This window comes from Cheilinus undulatus, linkage group 19 (genome assembly GCF_018320785.1).
Source record: "Cheilinus undulatus linkage group 19, ASM1832078v1, whole genome shotgun sequence".
Taxonomy (NCBI): Eukaryota; Metazoa; Chordata; class Actinopteri; order Labriformes; family Labridae; genus Cheilinus; species Cheilinus undulatus.
In genome coordinates this window covers 32,213,480-32,236,216 of record NC_054883.1, presented here as the reverse complement: position 1 = coordinate 32,236,216, position 22,737 = coordinate 32,213,480, and the positions used below count along the sequence as shown (strand labels likewise).

The 22,737-nt window shown below is 41.4% G+C and overlaps 1 protein-coding gene across 1 annotated transcript in view; it reads right to left on the bottom strand.

The window, feature by feature from the left end:
* Positions 1–22,737, bottom strand: part of LOC121527710 (sodium channel protein type 4 subunit alpha-like) — a 211,113-nt gene that overhangs the window by 99,736 nt on the left and 88,640 nt on the right. The window contains exons 10-15 of the mRNA XM_041814736.1: positions 22,288–22,485; positions 21,326–21,496; positions 20,979–21,236; positions 18,731–18,856; positions 9,869–9,989; positions 8,607–8,845 (exon numbers count right to left, since the gene is read on the bottom strand). Coding sequence (XP_041670670.1) covers positions 8,607–8,845; positions 9,869–9,989; positions 18,731–18,856; positions 20,979–21,236; positions 21,326–21,496; positions 22,288–22,485 — 1,113 coding nt within the window. The remainder of the gene's footprint in view (positions 1–8,606; positions 8,846–9,868; positions 9,990–18,730; positions 18,857–20,978; positions 21,237–21,325; positions 21,497–22,287; positions 22,486–22,737) is intronic.

The window sequence follows — 22,737 nt, the reverse complement described above, 5'->3', positions numbered from 1 at the left end:
CACTGATTTAAAAATTGAGAGTGCTGCATTTTCCTGCTGCAGCCTGCTTTGACAACATGCTGATTTCAGGAAAGAATCAAACTTTCTGCAAACTGGCAACTCAAAATGATTTATTTTCCTCTAAATACATCCGTACTGTATTTGTCCAGCTGCTCCCAGCAGCCTAAACCTGCCAGTCATGTGAGTGTATGTGTGGCCTGCTGCTTACTCATTACATCTGCCCGGCTGTGACAAAAACAGTCACGTGTCTCACTCACAAACCCTCACACGGGCCGTCATCCCCTCTGTGCTGATGTTACTGTTATTAGTGAGTGCTGATGTCGACACCAACAGGAGCTGGTCGGAGGAGTTTCTCACTCCATGAATCACACGCTCCCTCTGCAGAAACTCTCCCTGTGTCCTCAGCGCTGAACTTGAAACTCAGCTCCCAGTTTTCTTAATCGAACTGTTATGGAGGTTAATCCTGCTGCTCTGTTATGGATTAAGTTTGTCTTAAGTTAGGCTACGATTAACCTTCCTGTTTATATGGTTTTAAGGCATTTTATGATGCTTCTTTCATGTCTTTTCATGGGGATCCTGAATAATAAAAATCTGAGTGGATAAAACCCAACATCTTTAATTCTCCTCTGTCCAATCAGAAATCAGAACACAGCAGGATGAGAACCATCAAAAAAAAAAAAAAAAAAAAACACGTGGAGGAAAACCTGGAAGTTATTATTCAAATCAAATCCAGATAAATGGAATCAAGTGAAATCAATCAAATCCAAATCAAGTCCAGACAAATCTAATTAAATCAAATGAAGTTAAATCAAGACAAAAAATAAAATATAACCAAAGGCAAGTTAATTCAAGTAGAAGCAAATCAGGTTGAATTGAACTGACCCTTCACCAAGCCCTGACCCCTTAGTTACTGTTACCTGTCCCATTGAATATGGATTTCTGTCACTCCACAGTATGAGGGCTGTATAAGAAAGGGGTATTCTGAAGGAAATACTTTCATATTTATAGAAAATGTGTTCACAATAAAAGTGCCAGAGACTGGGGACTCCCACTGTACCTAAAGGCGGTTGAAAACAGCCATGCACATTTAGGAGTAGTCATATGCAGACAAAGCTGCCAAGAAGGGGATGGGGTGTGTGCCCAGCCAAACTGGTTATCAATGCAACAATCGTAAGCCATCTCAAAAATGTAAATCCCTTTTCTTAAAACCAGAATAACACTGGGTAAAATGTGGCAAAAACTAGCAGAAAAGGTGGCAATATTGTCTTAAGAGGGGTTGGCGAAAAGCTGCAAAAAATGGTGTAGAAGTGGCAAAAGCAGGCAGGTAGCAGGAAGGATTTAAAAATGGCTTGAAAGTGGAAAAAATGGGATTAAGAAGTGGTAGAAATGTGATAAAAGTGGCAGAATAGTGGGAAAAAGTGATAAAAATGTATCCAAACTGACAAAAGATGCAAAAATGAATGCAAATTGTGCAAAGTTATTGAAACACGTCAAACTGAATCAAGACAAATCAAGCTGAATCACATCAAATCAGGACTTTGTGAATGAGAAACAAATCAGTTGAGGAGGTAACCAGTGATATCCACCCTAATCATTAGTCGTATCAATAAGGACTTCAGTTGATAAGGGTATTGACAAGGGTACAAATATCAATAATTATTAACGATCCCCAACCCTATGGACAACAGTAACTTCAGCAGTAACAGGAACTGGCACATCCAACTAGAGGAACATTTTCATAGATTTGCTCCCACAGAGCTCTCAGAATTGATGGATTCAACTTTAAAATGAACAAATTTCACTCTTGTCAGGGCGTGACCCAAGACCCTTCAAGACAGTTCACAGCCCCCTACCATAGTCTGATGATATCCTGTGGAAAATGCTGATGTCTGACTGAAAACATTAAAAATATCTTTATTTATTCACTAAATGCACATATTTTGTCAAGAACAGATTGTTTTCTCTAAAAAAAAAAACACATCCTACTTCCGAGTGTTTTAGTGTCACCATCTCTGCCTGAGAGCCTCTGAGCAAGGACACCACTGTGCTGACCGTGTCTGTGTGTATAAAGATCCAGAAAAAAGCTCAGACTGTGCAGAGAGCTGGATCGCACACAGAGCACCTTCATCAACACACATACTCAGTCTGATAGAGTTTCACCTCCTCCGTCCTCTCTGGTTTTATTTCTCCACAAAGAAACTTCATTACGGCCGACTTTAGCCTCATTTTTCACTCACACGCTCACAGAAATGAGAGCAAAATAGGAGCCACTGAATATTTATTATAAAAACTTTCAATTTATTCCTTAAAAATCTGCAGAGTCCAAAAGTCCTCCAGGGGGAATAAAGGGCAGAGGAGAGAGAGGAGAGAGAGGAGGGAGAGGGAAGGTCTGAATTTAAAAGACTAAAGGCCTTCTCTGAAGAGCTGGGTCCAACTGCCTCGTCCATCTGTCTCCGTATGTTGGACAAATCACACAGTGATGACCAGTTAAAAGCACCAAAATGTTAACATTCTTGTAAATGGACCCAATTCTGATTTTTAGACGACATCCCTGCAATACATAAGCAGCTGTTCTTACTTGTGTTTAGTTTCCACTAAAAAAAGGTATGGTGTGCACCTCTCACAGGTCATAACCAATGAGCAAGGGACTGAAGGGGCCATCAGGGGCCACTGCATTAAAACAGACATGATTCTGTCCTGGAAATCACTGCATGGGCTCAGGAACACTTCTAGAAATCACTGTCTGCCAATACAGTTGGTCATGCCATCCACAAATGACAGTTAAAGCTGGATCATGGAGAGAACAAGCCATAAATGAACAAGATCCAGAAACACCGCCGTCTTCTCTGGACCAAAGCTCATTTAAAATGGGCTGAGTCAACATGAAACTGCGGATGCCAGTGGACTAAAGAGGAGAGGGACCATCCAGCTTGTGCACAGTTCTAAAGCCTGCATCTCTGATGGTATGGGGTTGCATTAGTGCCTGTGGCGCAGGCAGCTTCAACATCTGGAAAGGAACTATCAATGCTGAGAAGTAGATTGAGGTTTCGAGCAACATATGCTCCCATCCAGACAACATCTCTTTCAGAGAAGACCCTGAATATTTCAGGAAAACAATGCTAAAGCACATACCACATTCAGCATGGCTTCACAGAAGAAGAGTCCAGGTCCTGAACACCTTTGACCAATAGAAAACATTTGCAGCATCATAAAATTAAGAAGACTGAGTGGATAAAACCCATAATCTTTAATTCTCCTCTGTCCAATCAGAAATCAGAACACAGCAGGATGAGGACCGTCAAAAAAAAAAAAACATGTGGAGGAAAACCTGGAAGTTATTATTCAAATCAAATCCAGACAAATGGAATCAAGTGAAATCAATCAAATCCAAATCAAGTCCAGCTGATCCAGACAAATCTAATTAAATCAAATGAAGTTAAATCAAAACAAAAAATAAAATATAACCAAAGGCGAGTCAATTCAAGTAGAATCAAATCAAGTTGAATCGAACTGACCCTTTGCCAAGCTCTGACCCCTTAGTTACTGTTACCTGTCCCATTGAATATGGAGTTCTGTCACTCCACAGTATGAGGGCTGTATAAGAAAGGGTATTCTGAAGGAAATACTTCCAAATTTTCAGACAAGAGTCCAGGTCCTGAACACCTTTGACCAATAGAAAACATTTGCAGCATCATAAAATGAAGAAGACTTGGGACTGTTGAGCAGCTAGAATGCTACATCATCAAACAAGAATGGGACATCATTCCTCTCCCAAAACTCCATCAACTGGTCTCTTCCCTTCCCAGACATTTATGGACTGCTGTTAAAAGAGGAGGGGATGCTACACAATGAAATGGTAAAATGCCTTCGTCGCAACAGCTTATGATGATGTTCTATTGTGAATAAAATATGAGTTTATGAGATTTGACAATAATTGACTTCTAATTTTATTCTCAAGTTACACAGTGTCCCAATTTTTTTGGAATTGGGGTTTCTGTGAAAAGTGTCAGAAAAATTTTGTTGATGAAGAAACACTGCATGAATTTTAAAAAAGTGCTACAACTAGTCAGTACGAGGGGAAATGAATCCAGACATCTTTTTAATATGAATTTACAAAATGACAACAATGCATAAAAAAGTTACTTAGCAATATTCGTATTGTAATTCTAATTCCATAAAAACCTCTGAGTTTAATAAAATGATGTAGTTGGTATCTGTTCACCTGGTCAGACTGTTTCAAACCCAACCTAAAGCTGCCTCGGTTTGCCAACAGTACCAGTGCTTATATAATGTTCCTCTAATGTCGCCCTCTCCTCCTCTGCACTTTGATGGAGCTGTGTTGTACTTGTGCAGCGTAAACAGTCCAAACTTCTGACTCGATTCAATTATGAGGCGTTCAGGTCGCAGATAAAGGCTGAGTCACGTCAACAGTATCCGATTCCAGTCTGGAGTGGCTAAGTTCTTTAGAGGATAAAGCCGCTAATCCTCACAGATGTTTACATAGCATTTAGCTCGCCTTTCTGACGGACAGGAGAGCCTCTGCTGTGCGTGTGTGTGTTATGTAAGGTGGTGTGTAGAGGATCATGTCAGGACATTAATGTGCTGACAGAATCGATGTCTGCTAATGCTTCCACTGTTTGTTGTTGTTGTCGTTTGCTCTCGGGGTTTCACGTATCAGTATTTCCATGTGTGCACACATCTAAAGGATGTATGTGCTTTTATCTATAGAGCTGCTCTGTACATTAAGCCCACAGACTCTCCTGAGTCTACTTAACCCCTAATGGCTCTGACACTGGAGACAGACTGGATGATTGGACTCAAACTGGATTTATTAGTGAGTCCTAGCTGAAATATTTTTGTCAGAGCTGCAGAAAAATAAAGCTGTATCATCAGACTAAAGTTGTTCCTGGTTAGATTTTGGTTCAAGTCTTAACGAGACAAACACTGGTGTAGTATGGGACTTTCTTCATAGGGAGCACTACACAAACAGCTGAATGAAAAAACATATTGTGTTTTGGACAGGGGGACTTTTTTGCTCTCCTTTCTGTCTCATACAAATTCTACCATAGGGAATAATGAGCATTTTGTTTGATTGGATTTGTGCTTGTTGAAAGTGAAATTTATAAAAAATCAACTGTGGTGTTAAAAACATACAAGGTACATTTTCCCAATCAAGTTGCTGCTGTGAAAACTTGCACTGAAAAAAAAATGCGTCTGGTGTGCAAAGGCCTTAATGGAGAGATGAGGAGGGAACAGGAAGACTATTAATATCAAGAAAGGACATTTAATGCTGCACACTAAATAATGTAATACTTATAATAACAATAGTTGCCCTTAACAGTAATCACTCTATTTTCACCATCTTCTTTTACAATTTTTTTTTCATTTAAGCCAAATAAAGCATCAAAATACACTATATTGCCAAAAGTATCCACTCACCTGCCTTGACTCACATACGAACTTAAGTGACATCCCATTCTTAATCCATAGGCTTTAACATGACGTTGGTCCACCTTTTGCAGCTATAACACCTTCAATTCTTCTGGGAAGGCTTTCCACAAGATTTGGGAGTGTGTTTATAGGAATTTTGACCATTCTTCCGAAAAACGCATTTGTGAGGTCACACACTGATGTTGGATGAGAAGGCCTGGCTCTCAGTCTCTGCTCTAATTCATCCCAAAGGTGTTCTATCGGGTTGAGGTCAGGACTCTGTGCAGGCCAGTCAAGTTCATCCACACCAAACTCTCTCCTCTATGTCTTTATGGACCTTGCTTTGTGCACTGGTGCACAGTCATGTTGGAACAGGAAGGGGCCATCCCCAAACTGTTCCCACAAAGTTAGGAGCATGCAATTGTCCAAAATTTCTTGGTATGCTGAAGCATTCAGAGCTCCTTTCACTGGAACTAAGGGGCCAAGCCCAGCTCCTGAAAAACAAGCCCACACCATAATCCCCCCTCCACCAAACTTTACACTTGGCACAATGTAGTCAGGCAAGTAACGTTCTCCTGGCAACTGCCAAACCCAGACTGGTCCATCAGATTGCCAGATGGTGAACATGTCTCCACTGTTCTAGAGTCCAGTGGCGGCGTGCTTTGCACCACTGCATCTGATACTTTGTATTGATGTACGGCTTGGATGGATCTACTCGGCCATGGAAACCCATTCCATGAGGCTCTCTATGCACTGTTCTTGAGCTAATCTGAAGGTCACATGAAGTTTGGAGGTCTGTAGCAACTGACTCTGCAGACCTTAGTGGACTATGCACCTCAGCATCTGCTGACCCTGCTCCATCATTTTATGTGGCCTACCACTTTGTGGTTGAGTTGCTGTCGTTCCCAATTGCTTCCACTTTGTTATAATACCACCCATTCTTTCACAAATGTTTGTAGAAACTGTCTGCATGCCTACGTGCTTGATTTTATACACCTGCTGCCATGGAAATGATTGGAACACCTGATTTCAATGATTTGGATGGCTGAGTGAATACTTTTGGCAATATAGTGTATGTTCAAATGCATCCCAATGCAGGATAAAACATCTACCTCATTTAACATTTTCTGAGGGAGGACCCCCAGACCCCAAATCAAGCTGTCCCATCCACGTTTTCTATGTTTTGTACACCCCTGCATTACCTTAAATATCTGCAGCAGTTTACAAAATTGGGAAAATTTTAATTTTTACAACTGTAACACAAAATGTCAGAGCTCCTTTCACAAAATTTAAAGACAGCGTAGGAAATCAAGGACAGAGAGGGGAGTGACATGCAAGAAAGGACCTAACTGGTAGGCTATTGGTTCTGTGCTGGTCTAGCTATCATCAGAACCCATTACCACGTCTTTGACTTTAAATACAACCCAAATTTCTTAAATTTTTCAACCATAACTGAGTGTTTTTAATGAAAAATGGGGCAGTTTGGACTTGAGATAGAACAAAGGATGTGACGGAGACAAACTCTTCAAAAAAAAGCACATCATAGACTTTTTGTCACATGTTTTTCAGGCACAGAACCCAGTGAAAAAGCCTTCCTCGATCATGTGAAATTCATCCATGAAACCAAAACAGTTGATTTTCATTTAAAGACCAGTTTTGCTGAACACAGTCCTTAATTCAAAACAACAAGCAAGCGGCAGAGTTGGGCCAAACTTTGTGCAGGGCCCCACAGATTGAACACCCCTGCTGCGGGCCGAGCTACAGTCTCTGTTTCTACTTTTAGACTCCATTACCATTTTGTGCCGTTCATGGCCGCCTGCAGCCTGATGTGAGGAAACCTGACACCACTGGACACCTACGAGTCTGTGAGTGTGTGTTTGCAGGTGTGATCAACAACATCAGCGTTTCACACCTCGGGTCAACCAATTACCATATTGCATCAACCTATCAGGTCCTGTCAGATCGTCAGCACACCTGCAGGGTCAAATAGTGGAGTCAGTCATGCTGGTTTACAGCCGTCCGACCCGTTTCTGTCAGCTCCAATCCTCAGACTCACACGGTTGCACACACACAGAAAACAGACAGAAAACACACTTTGTTTCTCCAGAAAACAACAGAACCTGTGTCTGTATCTGCTGTAATAATCATGTGGTTTCTGACTTTGTAAAACAGAGTTTGAGGACATGTCCAAAGAGCAAAGGTTGTTTCCAACACACTCCTTTGCCCATCATCCTTGGTAACACCAAGAGATGAGATCTTCAGCTGAACTCTGCTCTTCTAGGGAAAGCTAGTATGAAGCTGCAATAAGGAGGTCAAAATTTCAATTCTTCAACAAGATCTCTGTAACTTTAATGATTGACATATTTAAGGAAGTAAAAAAGCTTCAGCCATGATTCTGACCAAAAGCAGCCACAGGTGAAAGAGCTCCATCTAAATTTCCCAAATATGGTGGCAATATATAAATGCATCCTTCATTCATCTCTGTAATCCTATATATCCCTCCATTTATTTTAGACCCATCCATTATTTATTTATTTAAGCATCAATCCAACGATTTTACCATGAATCAAAATGATCCATCCACAGAATACTGATCCCTCGATCCAGAACTTTTTAACCAACATTAATCCATCCATTTATCTACCCTTTTATTCATCCATCCACTAAGCAATCAATCCGTCTATATAGTTCTTCATAGCCACAATATCCATCTTATTATTCATCCATCTGTCCATTTACCCAACCATTCATCTGTCAGTTTGTCCTTGCATCCACCAGTCCATTTCATCCATCCATATATCATCCATCCAACCATCTATCCCCTCCATCCATGGTTCCATGGATCCATCAGCCGACCAATCATCCCTACAACAATGGTTCCATGGTTCATTCAATCCATCCATCCATCCATCTGTCTGTCTGTCCATCCATCAATGGTTCCACCCATCCATTCATTCATTTATAATCCATCATCCATCCATAGTTTTACAGTTCCATGGTTTCATCCATTCATCCTTCCATTCATTCCTAAATTCATGGTTCCACGGTTCATTCCATCCATCCATCCATCTATCCATCCATTTATCCAACGATCCATCCATCAGTCCATCCATTCATCCATCCATCCATCCATCCATCCATCCATCGTTCCATCCATCCATCATCATGGTTCCTACCTGGTTTCCTACAGTCAGCATGTTGTTGAACTCTTTGGTCATGGGGTAGTGCTCCATGGCCATGAAGAGAGTGTTGAGGACGATACAGATGGTGATGGTGAGGTCCAGGAAGGGGTCCATGACCATGATCTTTACTAGCTGCTTCAGCTTCAGCCACGAGGGGGAGCACTCCCACACCAGGTAGCGGTGGGCAAAGACGTACCAGCAGGGGTGACACTTCTTATGGGCCTCCACCAGTTCTGCAGAATTAAAGAGCAGAGTTAGAAACAGATAAATGAGCAAAATCTATGGGGACTAGAGCCGGTTGAAATAAGACATATATATATATATATATGGTCATTATTATAATAACTAAAATCATCTCACATAATATCTGTTATTAAGTGATGATAAAGGCTCATTCTGCAGTTTAACCCTGATTGTATCTGAATATATTTGGGAGCCTTAATTGCTAATAGGATAATATTGCAGCCATTACAGTCTAGTATGAAGCTGCAGGCTTGAGTGATCTATTGAAGCAATTCCAAACTCCCCGTACCTTTAAGTCATTTAAAGCCAAAAATATGTAGGGCACAAAAGGAGAGAATAAATGAATGAAGGGCGGAGGAAAGGAAGGAAGGAATGAAGGAGAGGACGAAGGGTGTATAGATGGATGCAGGGCAGCAGAGGGTTTTTGTATTTTGCCGTATAATGATCTTCTGTAAGAGCAGCGAGTGCCGAGGGGAGAGACAGTGACTCAGCAGGACTACCACACAAACACACATTATACACTCACACAAACACATGAACGCTGATTTGGACGGATGTGAACCCAAAAATTTGGTACATGAATATCATCAAACACAGAGAGGCAGAGAGATGATCTCATGGTTAATGAGGGTGACCAGGATAATATACTCCCTCTCTCTCTCCGACTCTCTCGCACAAACAAAGCCAGCGATCCCCCAGGGTTGGCTGGGCCAGCGACCCACACGCACAAACTCAGTCATGGTTGCACAATTCAGTTTCAGCACACATGTCCAGGCGGACCAAACGTACACAAAGAAGCATCAAAAGACAGATTCAAAATTCAGAAATAGCTACACAACACACAGCCCCCAATGAAATGAAACACACTCAAGTTTACCAACAAATTGTGAAAACTAAAGGAGAGTTTCTCTGTTCCTGCTCAGCCAATCAGACCATCTGTTTCTCCATACCTGGGTCATTTTTACTTTCTGTTCCTGTATACATTTTTTAGTACTCCTGGTGTTGTTCCTCACCTTCCATGGCATCGGTGAGGTAGCTGGCAGCACTGAGCGCCCTCCCTCTGCGCTCTGACTCCTGCGTGGATGAAGGACGAGGAAGCAGCATCGTACTGAGCTCTGTGGTCGACGTGGGGACCTGAGACAAACACAGAGAAAGACTGAACCTCAACTTCTTATAAATTGACTACTCCAAAATGAAAGCTTAAAACCAGTGTGATTGGTGGAGTCACATTAGCAAAGAATAAGCATAAGGTCTAAAAATCCAAAAATATGCACCCCTTTAAAGGGGCTGACCTAATTCAACAGAGGTCCAGTTGGTGCTAGTAGTCTCACAATTCGAGAAATGGGGATCATCTGAGTAGAGGGAATGTGTCTCAAGTGATTGCAGAATAAAGACACCTGTGTCTGGAAGGTCCAGTCACTGGCTGATCAGTATTCCTGGCTACTATCACATCATGAAGACAAAAGAACACTCCAAGCAGGTGGGTGTTACAAGGGAAAAGAGGGCTAAAAGAAAAAAAATTGGGCTAATGGGCAACAAGTGGCAAAAAAGTGGCATTTATGGGAAAAGACAGCAGCAAAATTGGGTTAAAAGACACTAGTAAAAAGAAGAAGCAAAAATGGGAAAAAAGCTGCAAAAATGGGGTTCAAACTGGGCAGCAAAATAAGGCTACAATTGACAAAAAAGTGGCAATCACGGGCAAACAAAGCAGCAAAATGGGGTAAAAGTGGCAAAAAACAACAAAAATGGGCAACAAACAGCATAAATGTATTTAAAATGGAAAAAAATAATTAAATGTGTTAAGCAGTGGAAAAAAAATGCTATTAATAGTGGAAATAAGAAGTGGCAAAAATGGGCAGAAAACTTGTGGAAAGGGGTTAAACTTAGCATGAAAAAACACTTCCAACATCAGAACCTACTTATAGTTTGACAAAATTTTCAGCTCCAAAATGAGGTAACTGTTAATCAGGATGAATGTTAGCCCTAAAGGTTCCTGATCCAACACATGCAATGACTTCATCGATAAATCACAACTGAGGAGGGCCTATCCTCTGAGTTTCTCAGTGGCCCAGACAATTCTGTGGGCAGACCTGGGAATCATCATGTTAAAGACTCCTGTATTTTATGGTCCAGTGACTGGTTAATCAGTATTCCTGGCTACCATTACACCATGAAGACAAAAGAACACTCCAAGAAACTCAGAGAAAAGGTTTTTGAAAAGTAGAAGTCAGGGGATGGAGACAAAAACATTTCCAAGGCTCTGAACATCCCCCACAGTTCAGTTAATTCCATCATGGAAGGAATATGGCACATGTGTATATCAGGCTAGATCAGGGCATCCTCACAAACTGAGTGAGCGTGCAAGGAGATTAGTGAGAGAGGCCACCAAGACACCTATGACTACTATTTGATGTAATCTAAGAACTGAACTGTAAAATACAGACACATAGGAGTAGTCATTTTGCAATTAATGTAGATTTAAGTAAAATATTCCACATTTAGTGGCTGAAAATGAGATTAACAGCATAAAAGCTTGTGTCTTTAACAGGAGTATAAACCACACTCAGGTAGCTCTCTGTGAGGAGTAGGTTGTCATATCTTATCCTTATTTTCACAACATCAATCTAGTGTTTATTTGCTCCTGAAGCATCCTTTGCAATCTTTTCATTATAAATAAAGTTCTGTTGATTTGAACCATTAACAGCTGTTGAACATAAATGTATAGAGATCCACCAGGGCCCTCCTGTCTTGTCCTCAGGGGAGTTTGGACCCCTCAGGGCTCACAGATACTCACCGACCTGAACTTTAATTTGCTCAGGTGTGATTATATAACACTTCCTGGGAACTGATCATCCAATCAGACGTGACGCATGGGCCTGAAGGTCGCCACCCACGACAACGCCTACATCCTGTCTCTGTGAAAGGCAGGGAAGCACCAGGGAAACACACAATCACACACTATCACAGCAGCCCGCCCTGCTCTAATTTAGCTTCTGTTAGCGGCTGCGGGTTGTCATGGTAACATTTCCGTAGAAGCTAAGGGTGTTCCTCATCCCACTCGTCTCTCTGTCAGAGCAAACAGCAGGACCACAGGTACGAGCTCTTCATGGACACAAAGACACGGAAATGCTTCATGTCACCACATGAAACAACAAAGTGAAGTCAGAGCAGCTGAAAACAGAGCAAACGTTTGACTGTGGCGTTTAGTTTAGACTAAATGGAGCGTCACTTTTCTGTCAGTCTCTCACACACAGATGTTTTCTGCTTCAATAGAACTTAAAAAAACGACATGCTCCAATTTCAAAGCAAAGGGATCTCACGTTTTGTGAAGCACAACCATAGTAATATATTACCAATACACACCGGCATCAAACGCACTAGTGGACTCAGAGGCGGAGCAGGGAGATCACTTGCCACCAACAATGCCTCAGTGTTTAGGAGCAAAAAAGCCCTTAAGGATCCCTTTATGGTAGATGAAAATGATGTATCTGCCCTCTAAGGGAAAAAAATTGTCAAAATACATTCAAGGTACTCTTTTAATGGATATAAGGTGACAAAGTGCCTTCTTTGGCGTCCTCTATATTGACAGTTGTTGTCAAATTGACTTAATAAATGGACAAATTGGACAAAGAGCCCTCTTTGGTGACCTCTAAGTAGCCAAACTTGACTAAGTGCCCTCTACGGCATTCTGAAAGTGGACAAATTTTTGAAAAAGCCCTCTTTGGTGCCCTAAAAGTAAACATAATATGACAAAGTGCCTTCTAGGATGCCATTAGTCCCTGGTTCCCTGTTTTATGCACTCTGAGTACATTATTTACTTTAAATACTCATCTTCATCTTCAAATATTTTTTGATGTATACTTCATTTGGTGCTTATCTTTGCCTGTGCCATGAAGCCCTTATATTCATAAAGCCTAACCTAATCATTGGGCCAGTTGGTCTCAGATTGTCTAACTTCACAAACTACCAAGAGTGCCCTCTTTGGTGCCCTTTAAATGGACCAAAGGTGGCAAAATGTCTTTTTCAGTGCCCTAGAATGCCATCTAAGTAGAAAAAAATTGACAATGTGCTGCCAAAGTACCCTTTTATTGGACAAAATTTGACAGAGTGTCTGTTTCAGAGCCCACTTATAAGACAATATTTGACAAAGTACTGTTTTTGAAGAGTAGAAAATATAACAGTGCCCTCTTCAATGGCCTGTGAAAAAATGTGCGAAGAGCTTTCTTTTGTTGCTCAAAAATTAGACTTAATTTAATGAAATGCCCACCAGGATGCCCTTTAAGTAGACAAAATTTGACAGTGCCACCTTTGTTGCTTTTTAAGTGGACAAAATGTGACAGTATGCCTCCAAAGTACCCTTTTAGTAGACTTCAATAAAATGGCCTCTTTGGTGCCTTTTAAGTGGACAAATTTAATAAAATGTCTCCCGTGGGGCCCCCAAAGAGGACAAAATTGGGCATAGTGCCCTTCTCTCTGTCCTGGATTGACAAACTCTGGAAAAGTGCACAGAGATTGGACAAAATTTGACAAAGTGCCCTCTGAGTCAGTGTTTCTTAACTGGCCTGGAGTCAGGACTCTAAAGCACCTCCCTGTCAACCAAATTTCAAACAAACCCAAATGATTTAATGGGTTTAATGTGTTTTTAATGAATGGCAGTTTGGGCTTGAAAGGGAACAAAATATGTGACGAAACAAAAATGTAGACTTTCCCTCAAAATAAAAGCACATCAAAGATTTACTGCTTTTTTCAGGCAGCCATCAACAACCCACAGATAATGGATTCATAACCCACTTTTGGGTCCAGTTGAGTCCAGTTCAGAAGCAAGGCTAGCAAGAGGACAAATTTGACAAAGTGCATTCCCTGAACTCAAAAAGTAATAAAGTTAACTTGATACTCTGAAACTTATGGCACTTTACAGCATGTTCTCCACTACCGGACATGAGTCTGGGAGGGCACTTTGTCAATTTTTGGTCGTGGTTGTCATTTTTCAATGACGTAGATGTTATTTCCTGAATTTCTAAACATTTTAAAGGCTCATCCTGCTCATTTTAAACAATGCAACCATTTTCAACTGCCTACATGTCTGTTGCTTGGATGTTAAAATAAATCCATTAGAAGTCGCTGTCATGCACAGACCTCCACAGCTCATTCACTGCTGCCCGCCTGTCCTCCATCTCCTCTTGTAGCTGTCTGTCCCTGTTCTCAGCTATCACCAAGTAATATTAGTTTCTAATAACTTACACAAGTAAAGTCCCGCCATTTCCACAAAGCATTGTCTATTGTCAATTTTTTCTGCTGTGGAATAAAATGTTGGCTATGCTGCCCAACACTGCCACCATGGATTGCAACATGTGGTGTTTATATGTGCAGAAACATTGACAAAATGAACACAGGCGACAGACAGAAAGCTCTGTCTGTATCTGTATGCATTTTAAACATAAAGGTTAGGCAAGCCTTAGCATGTTTCCATAGTTTAATCTGGTAGCAAAAAAGAAGAAGAAAAAAGAAGAAGAAAGAAGAAATGTAGTCATTTTATGTAGGTGCTCTTTGTCAGATCACATATTAGAAAAACCCAAAGGTAAAACTTGGTGACGATTTCATAAAACTCTCAGTTCTTTATCAGTCTTTTACTAAACTTTTCCTCATCTTTCAATCCCTCATCCTCTTCTATGTAACTCCATTTTCTTCTTCTTCTTATATAAGTGTGTAGCTCTGAGGCCAAGTCGTCAGCAGGTGGAGGTGCCTGAACACCTCCAGGCATGGAGCTGCTGCGTTTGTCCTCATGATACTCTAACCCCAGTGCCTGATGGGAAAAAAGGACGACTGCAAACAAGTATGAAAATAAATGAAATCCCTCATGACATCGAACCATCTTGGCTCTCAGCTGCAGGTTTTTCTAAAGTTTTTCTGTGAGAGGGAGAAAATACAAAGAGGAACATTTAACACTGCAGATCTGTCAGTCTGAACGCTGCAAAACTAAAGCAGGTTCTGGAAATTAAACCAGTGTCCTGGATAAATTCTTCATTATAATGCATTTTGGGCATTTAGATGCCCTACATGCATATATTAAGAATCAGCAACGACCTCATATCAGAACTGGCCAAGACAGGCAACAGCACAACAACAAAAGCATAAAAAGAGCAGGTAAAGTTACAGAAGAGAGAGTCAAAACATCTACAACCTGATGCATGTGGTACCTAAGCTCACCACAGAAATTACTGGCCTCCTCCCGGCCCCAAAAAAGGGCACTCACATTTGATTTGATAATACAAATGCATGGTTTAATGATGTAAGTGTTAACCTCCTGGCTTACATTTGTGGGACATAGATCGGACTTGAACCCAGCTGCCCACATCTATAGACCCTGACCTGACCACCAGGCCTTTAGCGTCCCTGTAGGTTTAATATTGATAACACAGCATCATCAGACCCAGCAGGCAGACAGCAGCTCTGTTTCAATCCATTCTGTGCTCCACTTTTGACTCCACAGAAGATCTTTTTCTAGTGTAAATGGGAAGCTGATCAATATCTTTACAAGTGATCTGATTAGAGGACAACACTGACATCGGCATGTTGGAGTGCTCTGTAGGTTGGTGCAGTACAAGGGCAGACTGTAACCTGGCACGCCAAATGGATTTGTTTCACACATCCATCTGGAAAACCACTCATACACAGCATTTGGGAAAGGGCAGAGCCTTGGAAAAAAAAACTTGGAGTGTGATTGGATGAATGTTCTGTCACATCTTTACCGGCCAATCAGAGCAACAAAACACGTGACGTAGCTGCTGTTGAGCTGCGCCCCTACCAAGGACTAAACTCCGTAGGTGACTGCATAACCAGCACCATGGCGACCGTAGACATGTCAGTACATGACATTTGACATTTTTGAAAAGAAAACAACTCACTGCTGTTCTTTGTTCTTCCTTTAATGAAGAAATGTCGTAAAGTTTTGATAAAACTGGCGCTTTAGCAGCATCCACGCTAATGTCTTCCGGATGGCTTTGCCAGATGGATTCGCCAGTGAGAAACGGGCACAGAACGGGCTTATCCATCTGCTTTGCAAGGTTAGGCAGACCAGAGTTCAGTGTTCAAAAGCATAAAAATAACTGTAGTATGCTCAAGTGTGGACCAGTTGTTCCAGCTATTGGTGCCTTTAACTGGTGATATATCAATGACTTTTTCTCCTTCATGCCTAAACTTCCTGGTTAAAACAAACCTGAATGATCTATCAGAGAAAGCACATTCAGAGCCCATGCCATTTGCAGCTGATTTTTAGTTAATGCATTTGTTTTGTGCTTTTGCATTTTCTCCTGAATTAATATCCTTTCTATATCTGCTGCATGTTTTTTCAAATGTACATAGTTTCTGATGTTGCAGGCTGGTTTCCCTTGTCTCCTAACCTACCAGAAGCTTCCAGTGAGAGTGTGTTTAAAATAAAAAAAAGATGTCCAACTAACAGACATATATCTTCACCGACACACTGAGGTTTCTCTCTGTGTTTGTAAGTGTGTTTGGACACTGAGTCATGCAGTGTGACTGTGATCTGATTATCATATCTGCTGCTTGTTTCCAAAAGGACAGAACGCACCATTATTGTGTATGTAAGAGGGATTTTACAGACAAACAGCTGACTTTAAGGGTTTTTTTCACATATGCAGTTTGGTTTCTTTTCTTCTATTCAGATGCTAAAATTATACACTGATGCATTTTTCTCTTGGGTTTTTTTGTGTTCACACTGCAATATTGCAAAGCTGGCCAAAGCACACACCAATGACAGCATTGCACTTTGCATTCAAGACTCTTGCTGGATTGTACAGATTCACAATGCTACCAGTCAGGATGCACATCTGCATTTGTTAGCTAGATGCTAACGCATCTTTTAAATTGCCTTTAACAGGCTAACAGATTTAGCATTGCCTGATGCTGATTTAAACTGAACTATCAGTAGATTGTTTGTTTCAAACCTTTTCCTCCTCTGCTGAAGAGCAGCTAGCTTGTGATTGTGAGAGCATAGCTGCAGCATAGGGTCTATCTGTAGAGCTTCATCTGTGTTGCTCATCCCAGAGGTACTTTACCTCTGTCCATGGCATGAAAAAGCTCGCATGCATGCGTCTAGAACAGGGGTGTCAAATTCATTCCGGGTCGGGGGCCAGATTTGCTCAAATGAGACGTCCAGATGGCCAGACTATGTTTTAGCGACATCAATATGACCAAAGACTGGAAATGTTATAAATATAAATTATCCAATATTAGATGCATGCACCATTTAATGAGTGCTGCATGTTTACACACAAAAATGCTAATTAGCTACTATAGACAGATGATTTACCTGCAAGTGATCTAAACAAGTCAGACAAAAATATCATGCTGCCCTTGTATCATATGACAATTTTTTCAGATTTTAACACTTTTAGTAGCCACTGATAACAAATGTTTACAGTTGTAAAACAGCAGTCTATTTACAAAATCCAATCTAACACTGAGATTATGTCCCCTGGCCTGGGATCAGTTCACAGAGTCCAGAGAGGAGAATGAGTAAGAGAGAAGGAGCCTATGAAGACTGATTCCTCACTGGTGTGCTATGGTGCTGCTCATAGAGCTTCAAACCTTCTCCTGCTGAGTGAAAAGTTGGCTTTTAAGCATGTCTGAGCTGCTACAGTTGTTCCTCTTCATTTCCATTCTATCAGACGAACCCTGACATCCCTGCACGCGTCATGAACTGAGGCACCTCTGTGTGTAATTTTGGACTTCTTTTAACACTGCTCCAAGCCCAAAAATGCCATCCTCTCATGCCACAGGTGTCCAGATTAGGATTAAATGCTCTGTTATAGGAAATTTATTTAGTGCTGTGAGAGGAATTTTTACCATTTTTAGCCGACTCAGGGGAAAAGTTTTGTTTTACAAGGCAAAGCATTCCTTAAGGCCTGACATGCAGGAAACTGGTCAGAGATGCAGACAGGACTGGACTCCTTTAGGATGCTCCAGCTGTGCAGGATGGTTAAGTTCTCCATCTTTGATCAAATTTCTTCAACTTGTTGGAGCAAAATCAGACAAAAGCAATCCTTCTCCTTCAGTCTTGAGAAGCATGCAGTAGCAAAATCAGACAAAAGCAATCCTCCTCCTTCAGTCTTGAGAAGCATGCAGTCTATCAGCCTCTCTTATGGATGTAATGACTGTTGAGCTGAGGTTTTGAAGCAGCTGCAGCTCCCCGGTCTAGGATCAGAACATACATACAGTATGTAATGCAGGAGAGGACTGACGGGTCAGTGGTCATAGCCAAGCATGCCTAAAACAGTTTTATCCTGGTCCTCAGTTGGTCTATCAGTGCAACTTTTGGTTTGGCAGTCTTGTTAGCCTGTTTGGGCTTTATATTAGATCATGACACACTGATCAAGTCAGTCAGTCAGTATATCTTTGACTGATCTAAAGTTGTCAGGCTCCTTCTCTTGGATCACTAATGAGGTGACTTTTTCAAGCCTGCGGTGACTGAAATCAAGACTAAATCTGTTTCTGGTTGTTTGGTTCCTGCAGTGCTGTCCTCTCTTCCTGTGTTCCTGTTTCAGGATGTGTGTTTAGGAAGAACACCTCAGTAACGTGGCTGTGCTGGTATGTAAAGCTTTAGCCCGCCATGCCATCGCACTGACACTATGTGTGTTAGGGTATGTGTGTGTGTGTGTGTGTGTGTGCATAGATACGGGGAATACCATGGCTCTGTTATCCGATAGGGTTGATAGGAGTTTGGCCATGCGTGTGTCTTTAGCCCATGATATCAGAGTGGAGTTATGCAAAGCGTTGATTCATAATTCACATGTCTGAGTGTCAGATCGCTGCACACCACCATTGTTTCCACTGACACTGACACACACTGTACTCACACTCTCCTCCTTGACCTTCTCCATGGTGCAAGCAGGCAGTTGCCCCTGTAGTGGTGGTGGGGAAACCCCGTTCTGGTCCATGGCAACAAACAGCTTCCCGTTGACGTTTAGAGTTGGGTAGAAAACCTGGAAACAAGAAGAAAAGTGAGTTTAGATAAAGAGAAAGTTTATTTTAATCATCTATATGTTTATATTTGAAAGTTTGGTTGCTGAATTTGTGCAATATGCAATATTCTGATCACATATGCAAGAAAAAAATTCTTTAAAAACATCCCAAAATGGGCCGCAAATTGTCTAGTGGTTAGGTCCTGCCCATGCACACTGGCAGCTCTGGTTCAGGTAAGGCCCTTGGCAATTTATCTGCATGTCATTCCCCACTCAGTCATTCCTGTTTTTAACTCTACCCACTGGTCTCCTCTATAACAAAGGCATGAAAAGCACGAAAACTAATGGTAAAAACAACAACAAACACTCAAAATTGGGCCTCTACTGAGACAAATCTAAGAAGTTTACTAGTGCTGGTAAAGGGGTAATTGTAAAGCCATCCTTTGGGGAAGCTCATCTCCTAAAGACACTGAGATATGTGGACAATGTAGCAGCATCCACCAAAGCAATCTCTGTTTTCCTATATATTTGACCATTTCATGAAAAATATTTGCTCATTTTGAATTTGATGGCAGCAACACATCTCAAAAAAGTAGGGATGTGACATAAAAGGCTGGAAAAGTAAGTGGTACTAATGAAAAACATCTGGAGGAGTATTTTATATTTTCTCAAAACTGTGGAACAATTAAAAAAATGTTCCCCAACATCTACAGTCTGTAATAACATCAAAAGATTCAAAGAATCTGGAGAAATCTCTGTAAGCAAGAGGCAAGGCTGAAGGGATCCTCAGGGGCCACTGCATTAAGAACAGGCATGATTGTGTACTGGAAATCACTGCATGGGCTCAGAAACACTTCCAGAAATCATTGTCTGTCATTGTCTGCTGTGCCATCCACAAACGACAGTTAAAGCTGGATCATGGAAAGAAGAAGCCATATGTGAACAGGATCCAGACACACCACTGTCTTCTCTGAGCAAAAGCTCTTTAAAAAAGAACTGTGGCAACATGGAAAACTGTTCTGTGGTCAGATGAATTAACATTTTAAATTCAACTAAGAGGAGAGGGACCATCCAGCTTGTTATCCTGGAACAGTTTTAAAGCCTGCACCTCTGATGGTATGGGGTTACATTAGTGCCTATGGTGTGGGCATCTTACACATCTGGAAAGAAGCTATCAATGCTGAAAGTAGAGAGAGGTTTCAGAGCAACATATGCTCCCATCCAGAAAAAGTCTCTTTCATGGAAAGCCTTGACTATTTCAGCAAGACAATGCTAAACCACATACCATATCCATCACAATAGCATGGCTTCACAGGAGAAGAGTCCAGGTCCTGGACAGGTCTGCCTGCAGTCCAGACTTTTCACCAATAGAAAACATTTGGAGCATCAGAAAGCGAAGACCCAGGACTGTTTAACAGCTAGAATCCTACATCAGACAAGAATGAGACAACATTCCTCTCCCAAAACTCCATCAACTGGTCTCCTCACTTCCCAGACGTTTACAGACTGTTGTTGAAAAAAGAGGGGATGCTACAAAATGGTGAACATGGCCCTGCCCCTACTTTTATGAGTTGTGTTGCTGCCATCAAATTCAAAATGAGCTAATATTCTTCATGAAATGGTAAAATTTCTCAGTTTCAACATCTGATCTGTTGTTTATGTTCTGTTGTAAAAAAAAATATGACATTTGATCATCACTGACTTCTGTTTTTACTCAGATTTTACACACCGCCCCAACTTTTTTGGAACTGGGGTCTTAATTTACCTACTGTATGGATACAAATGGGCTTTTATTTTGGAATAAAAGATGAGCTCACCATGTATCATGGAGTGAATGTACACAGCTAAAATGAATTAAGTCAGCAGGATAAATGTAAAGAAACCCCTGAAGAGATGCTAAGCTCTTTAACTGATGATGCAGGTTTAGATGTTTTTGTTTTTTGCTTTGAAAATAAAACAACAAAAAAATGAATTCAAGATTGGCATATGCTTCATTTTTTTATTTATTCAGAGGCTTTGCTACTGAGTATTGTAGTTAGGATAATTTAGTGATTCTTTTAGGCATTTTACTCCATCAGTTGACAACCAAATAAAAACCGGTCTGGGACTTTTAGGAAAGGCTGATCTAGATATTCCAGGTCACCTGGGAGCCCCGGCTGGCATTGCTGTAGGTGCTCGGTCTTCGTTTGGGCCACGGGTGGGGCAGGATACCGCTGAAGGTCCCGCCGCTGTAGGTTCGACCCCCAACACCCTCAACCACGTCACCCGGTACGCTGTACTCGTCGTCCGCCATCTCCCCCTCGGACCCCCTGCTCCTCAGACGGAAGTTAAAGATGGAGGAGACCTGACTGCTCCGCCGAGTCCGGGTGGAGAAGGAGCGGCCCAAGAGAGGATGGAGAGGCTGGAGTAGGGTGTGGAAAAGGTTTTAAATTTACAGAACACCCCTTGACTCTCTTTGAATGTTAAAATCAATCACTTCTCTCATCTCACCTTCCCTCCGTCCGTGATGTCCACCTGCAGCAGCTTCTCCTCTGATAGGTTCCCTTCCACATCAGCCACTCCCATCAGTGCTTGACTCCGCCTTCTCTCCTCCATGAGGTCCAATGGCAGAGCAAAGGGAGAGAGTTCAGGTGACATCATTGAGTCCGAGTCCAGAGCTTTCTGAGCCGCAACCTGGTGGAAAAAAATTAAAATAAAGTATTTTTTTTCAGGCACATAAATGTATTTATTAGTTGAGATAATTACCTGAATGTGGATGAGCTAAAGGTTTTAGTGTCTGTTTGGTGTCAGCATCAATCGAGTACACCCGGAGCTCTATGTGCTGCCTTCTAAGGGCATTTAATGTAATTATAACAGTTCTGTATATAGCTAAGCTGTCTTTTTGTTGGACTTTTTTGGCCTTTCACAGCTACCGTCACTCAGTTCAGAGAGGAGCAGGAGGATGCAGCTAAGTGGCAGACTGAAGTCAGCTAATGTCAGCTTGAGCTAGCAGTTTTAAGTTCACTTTTAAAGAGTGCTGGAAACATTTCTGTAAGTATGGTTGTTTTGGACTTCTTATGAGGCTGTATGTTGAAAATGTGTGATTTAAGTTTCTGTTTTTATAGTTACAAAATAACTGTGATCATGATGCTAATTTTCATTAGCCCTTAAATAGGATTTTCTATTATGTGTTAGCATCAAGCTAACAGACCTTTTTTTGACTTTGTGTTAGATGAATGCAGATGGTATGCTAGCTTTACAGAGCATCATGTTAGCACGTGCTGTACAGTTTGGTTTTAGTGAAAATGTTATTTTAAGTCTGTATAGTGACAAAATATATTCTCTTTTATTTTACAGTTTTACAAAAAGAAATTACCTTTGTGTGTGAGGTCTCAATAAACGGCCAAACCAAGAAAAACAAAGAACTGTTTATCTATCTGCAGCGTTTGGGAAAGGCCGAATACTGTGTTTACCTGCTGCTCCTTCTTCAGCCGCTCCATGGCCTCCTGAAACTCCCGCTCCTTCTGGCACGCCTCGGCGATGGTCGCCTGGTTCTGCTCCTCGTACGCCATGGCGACTACAGCCAGGATCAGGTTGACCAGGTAAAAGGAGCCCAAGAAGATCACCACCACGAAGAACACCATGTAAGTCTTACCGGCCGATCGTAGTGTCTGCAGACACAAAACACGAGCAAAAAGATCAAAATTATGTTCTTGTTCTGGCATTTATCCTCCAGAGATTTTTGTTTTTCATATCTTAAGCGTTTAAATCCCTAATGACCCTGATGTTCCTTTGACCTCATGGTTTGGTTTTTGCTCTGATATCATTGTCAGCTGTGAGGCCTTCTAAAGAGAGGTGTGCACCTTTCCAAATTATGTCCAATCAGTTTAATTTAGCACAGGTGGACTCCAGTCAAGGTGTAG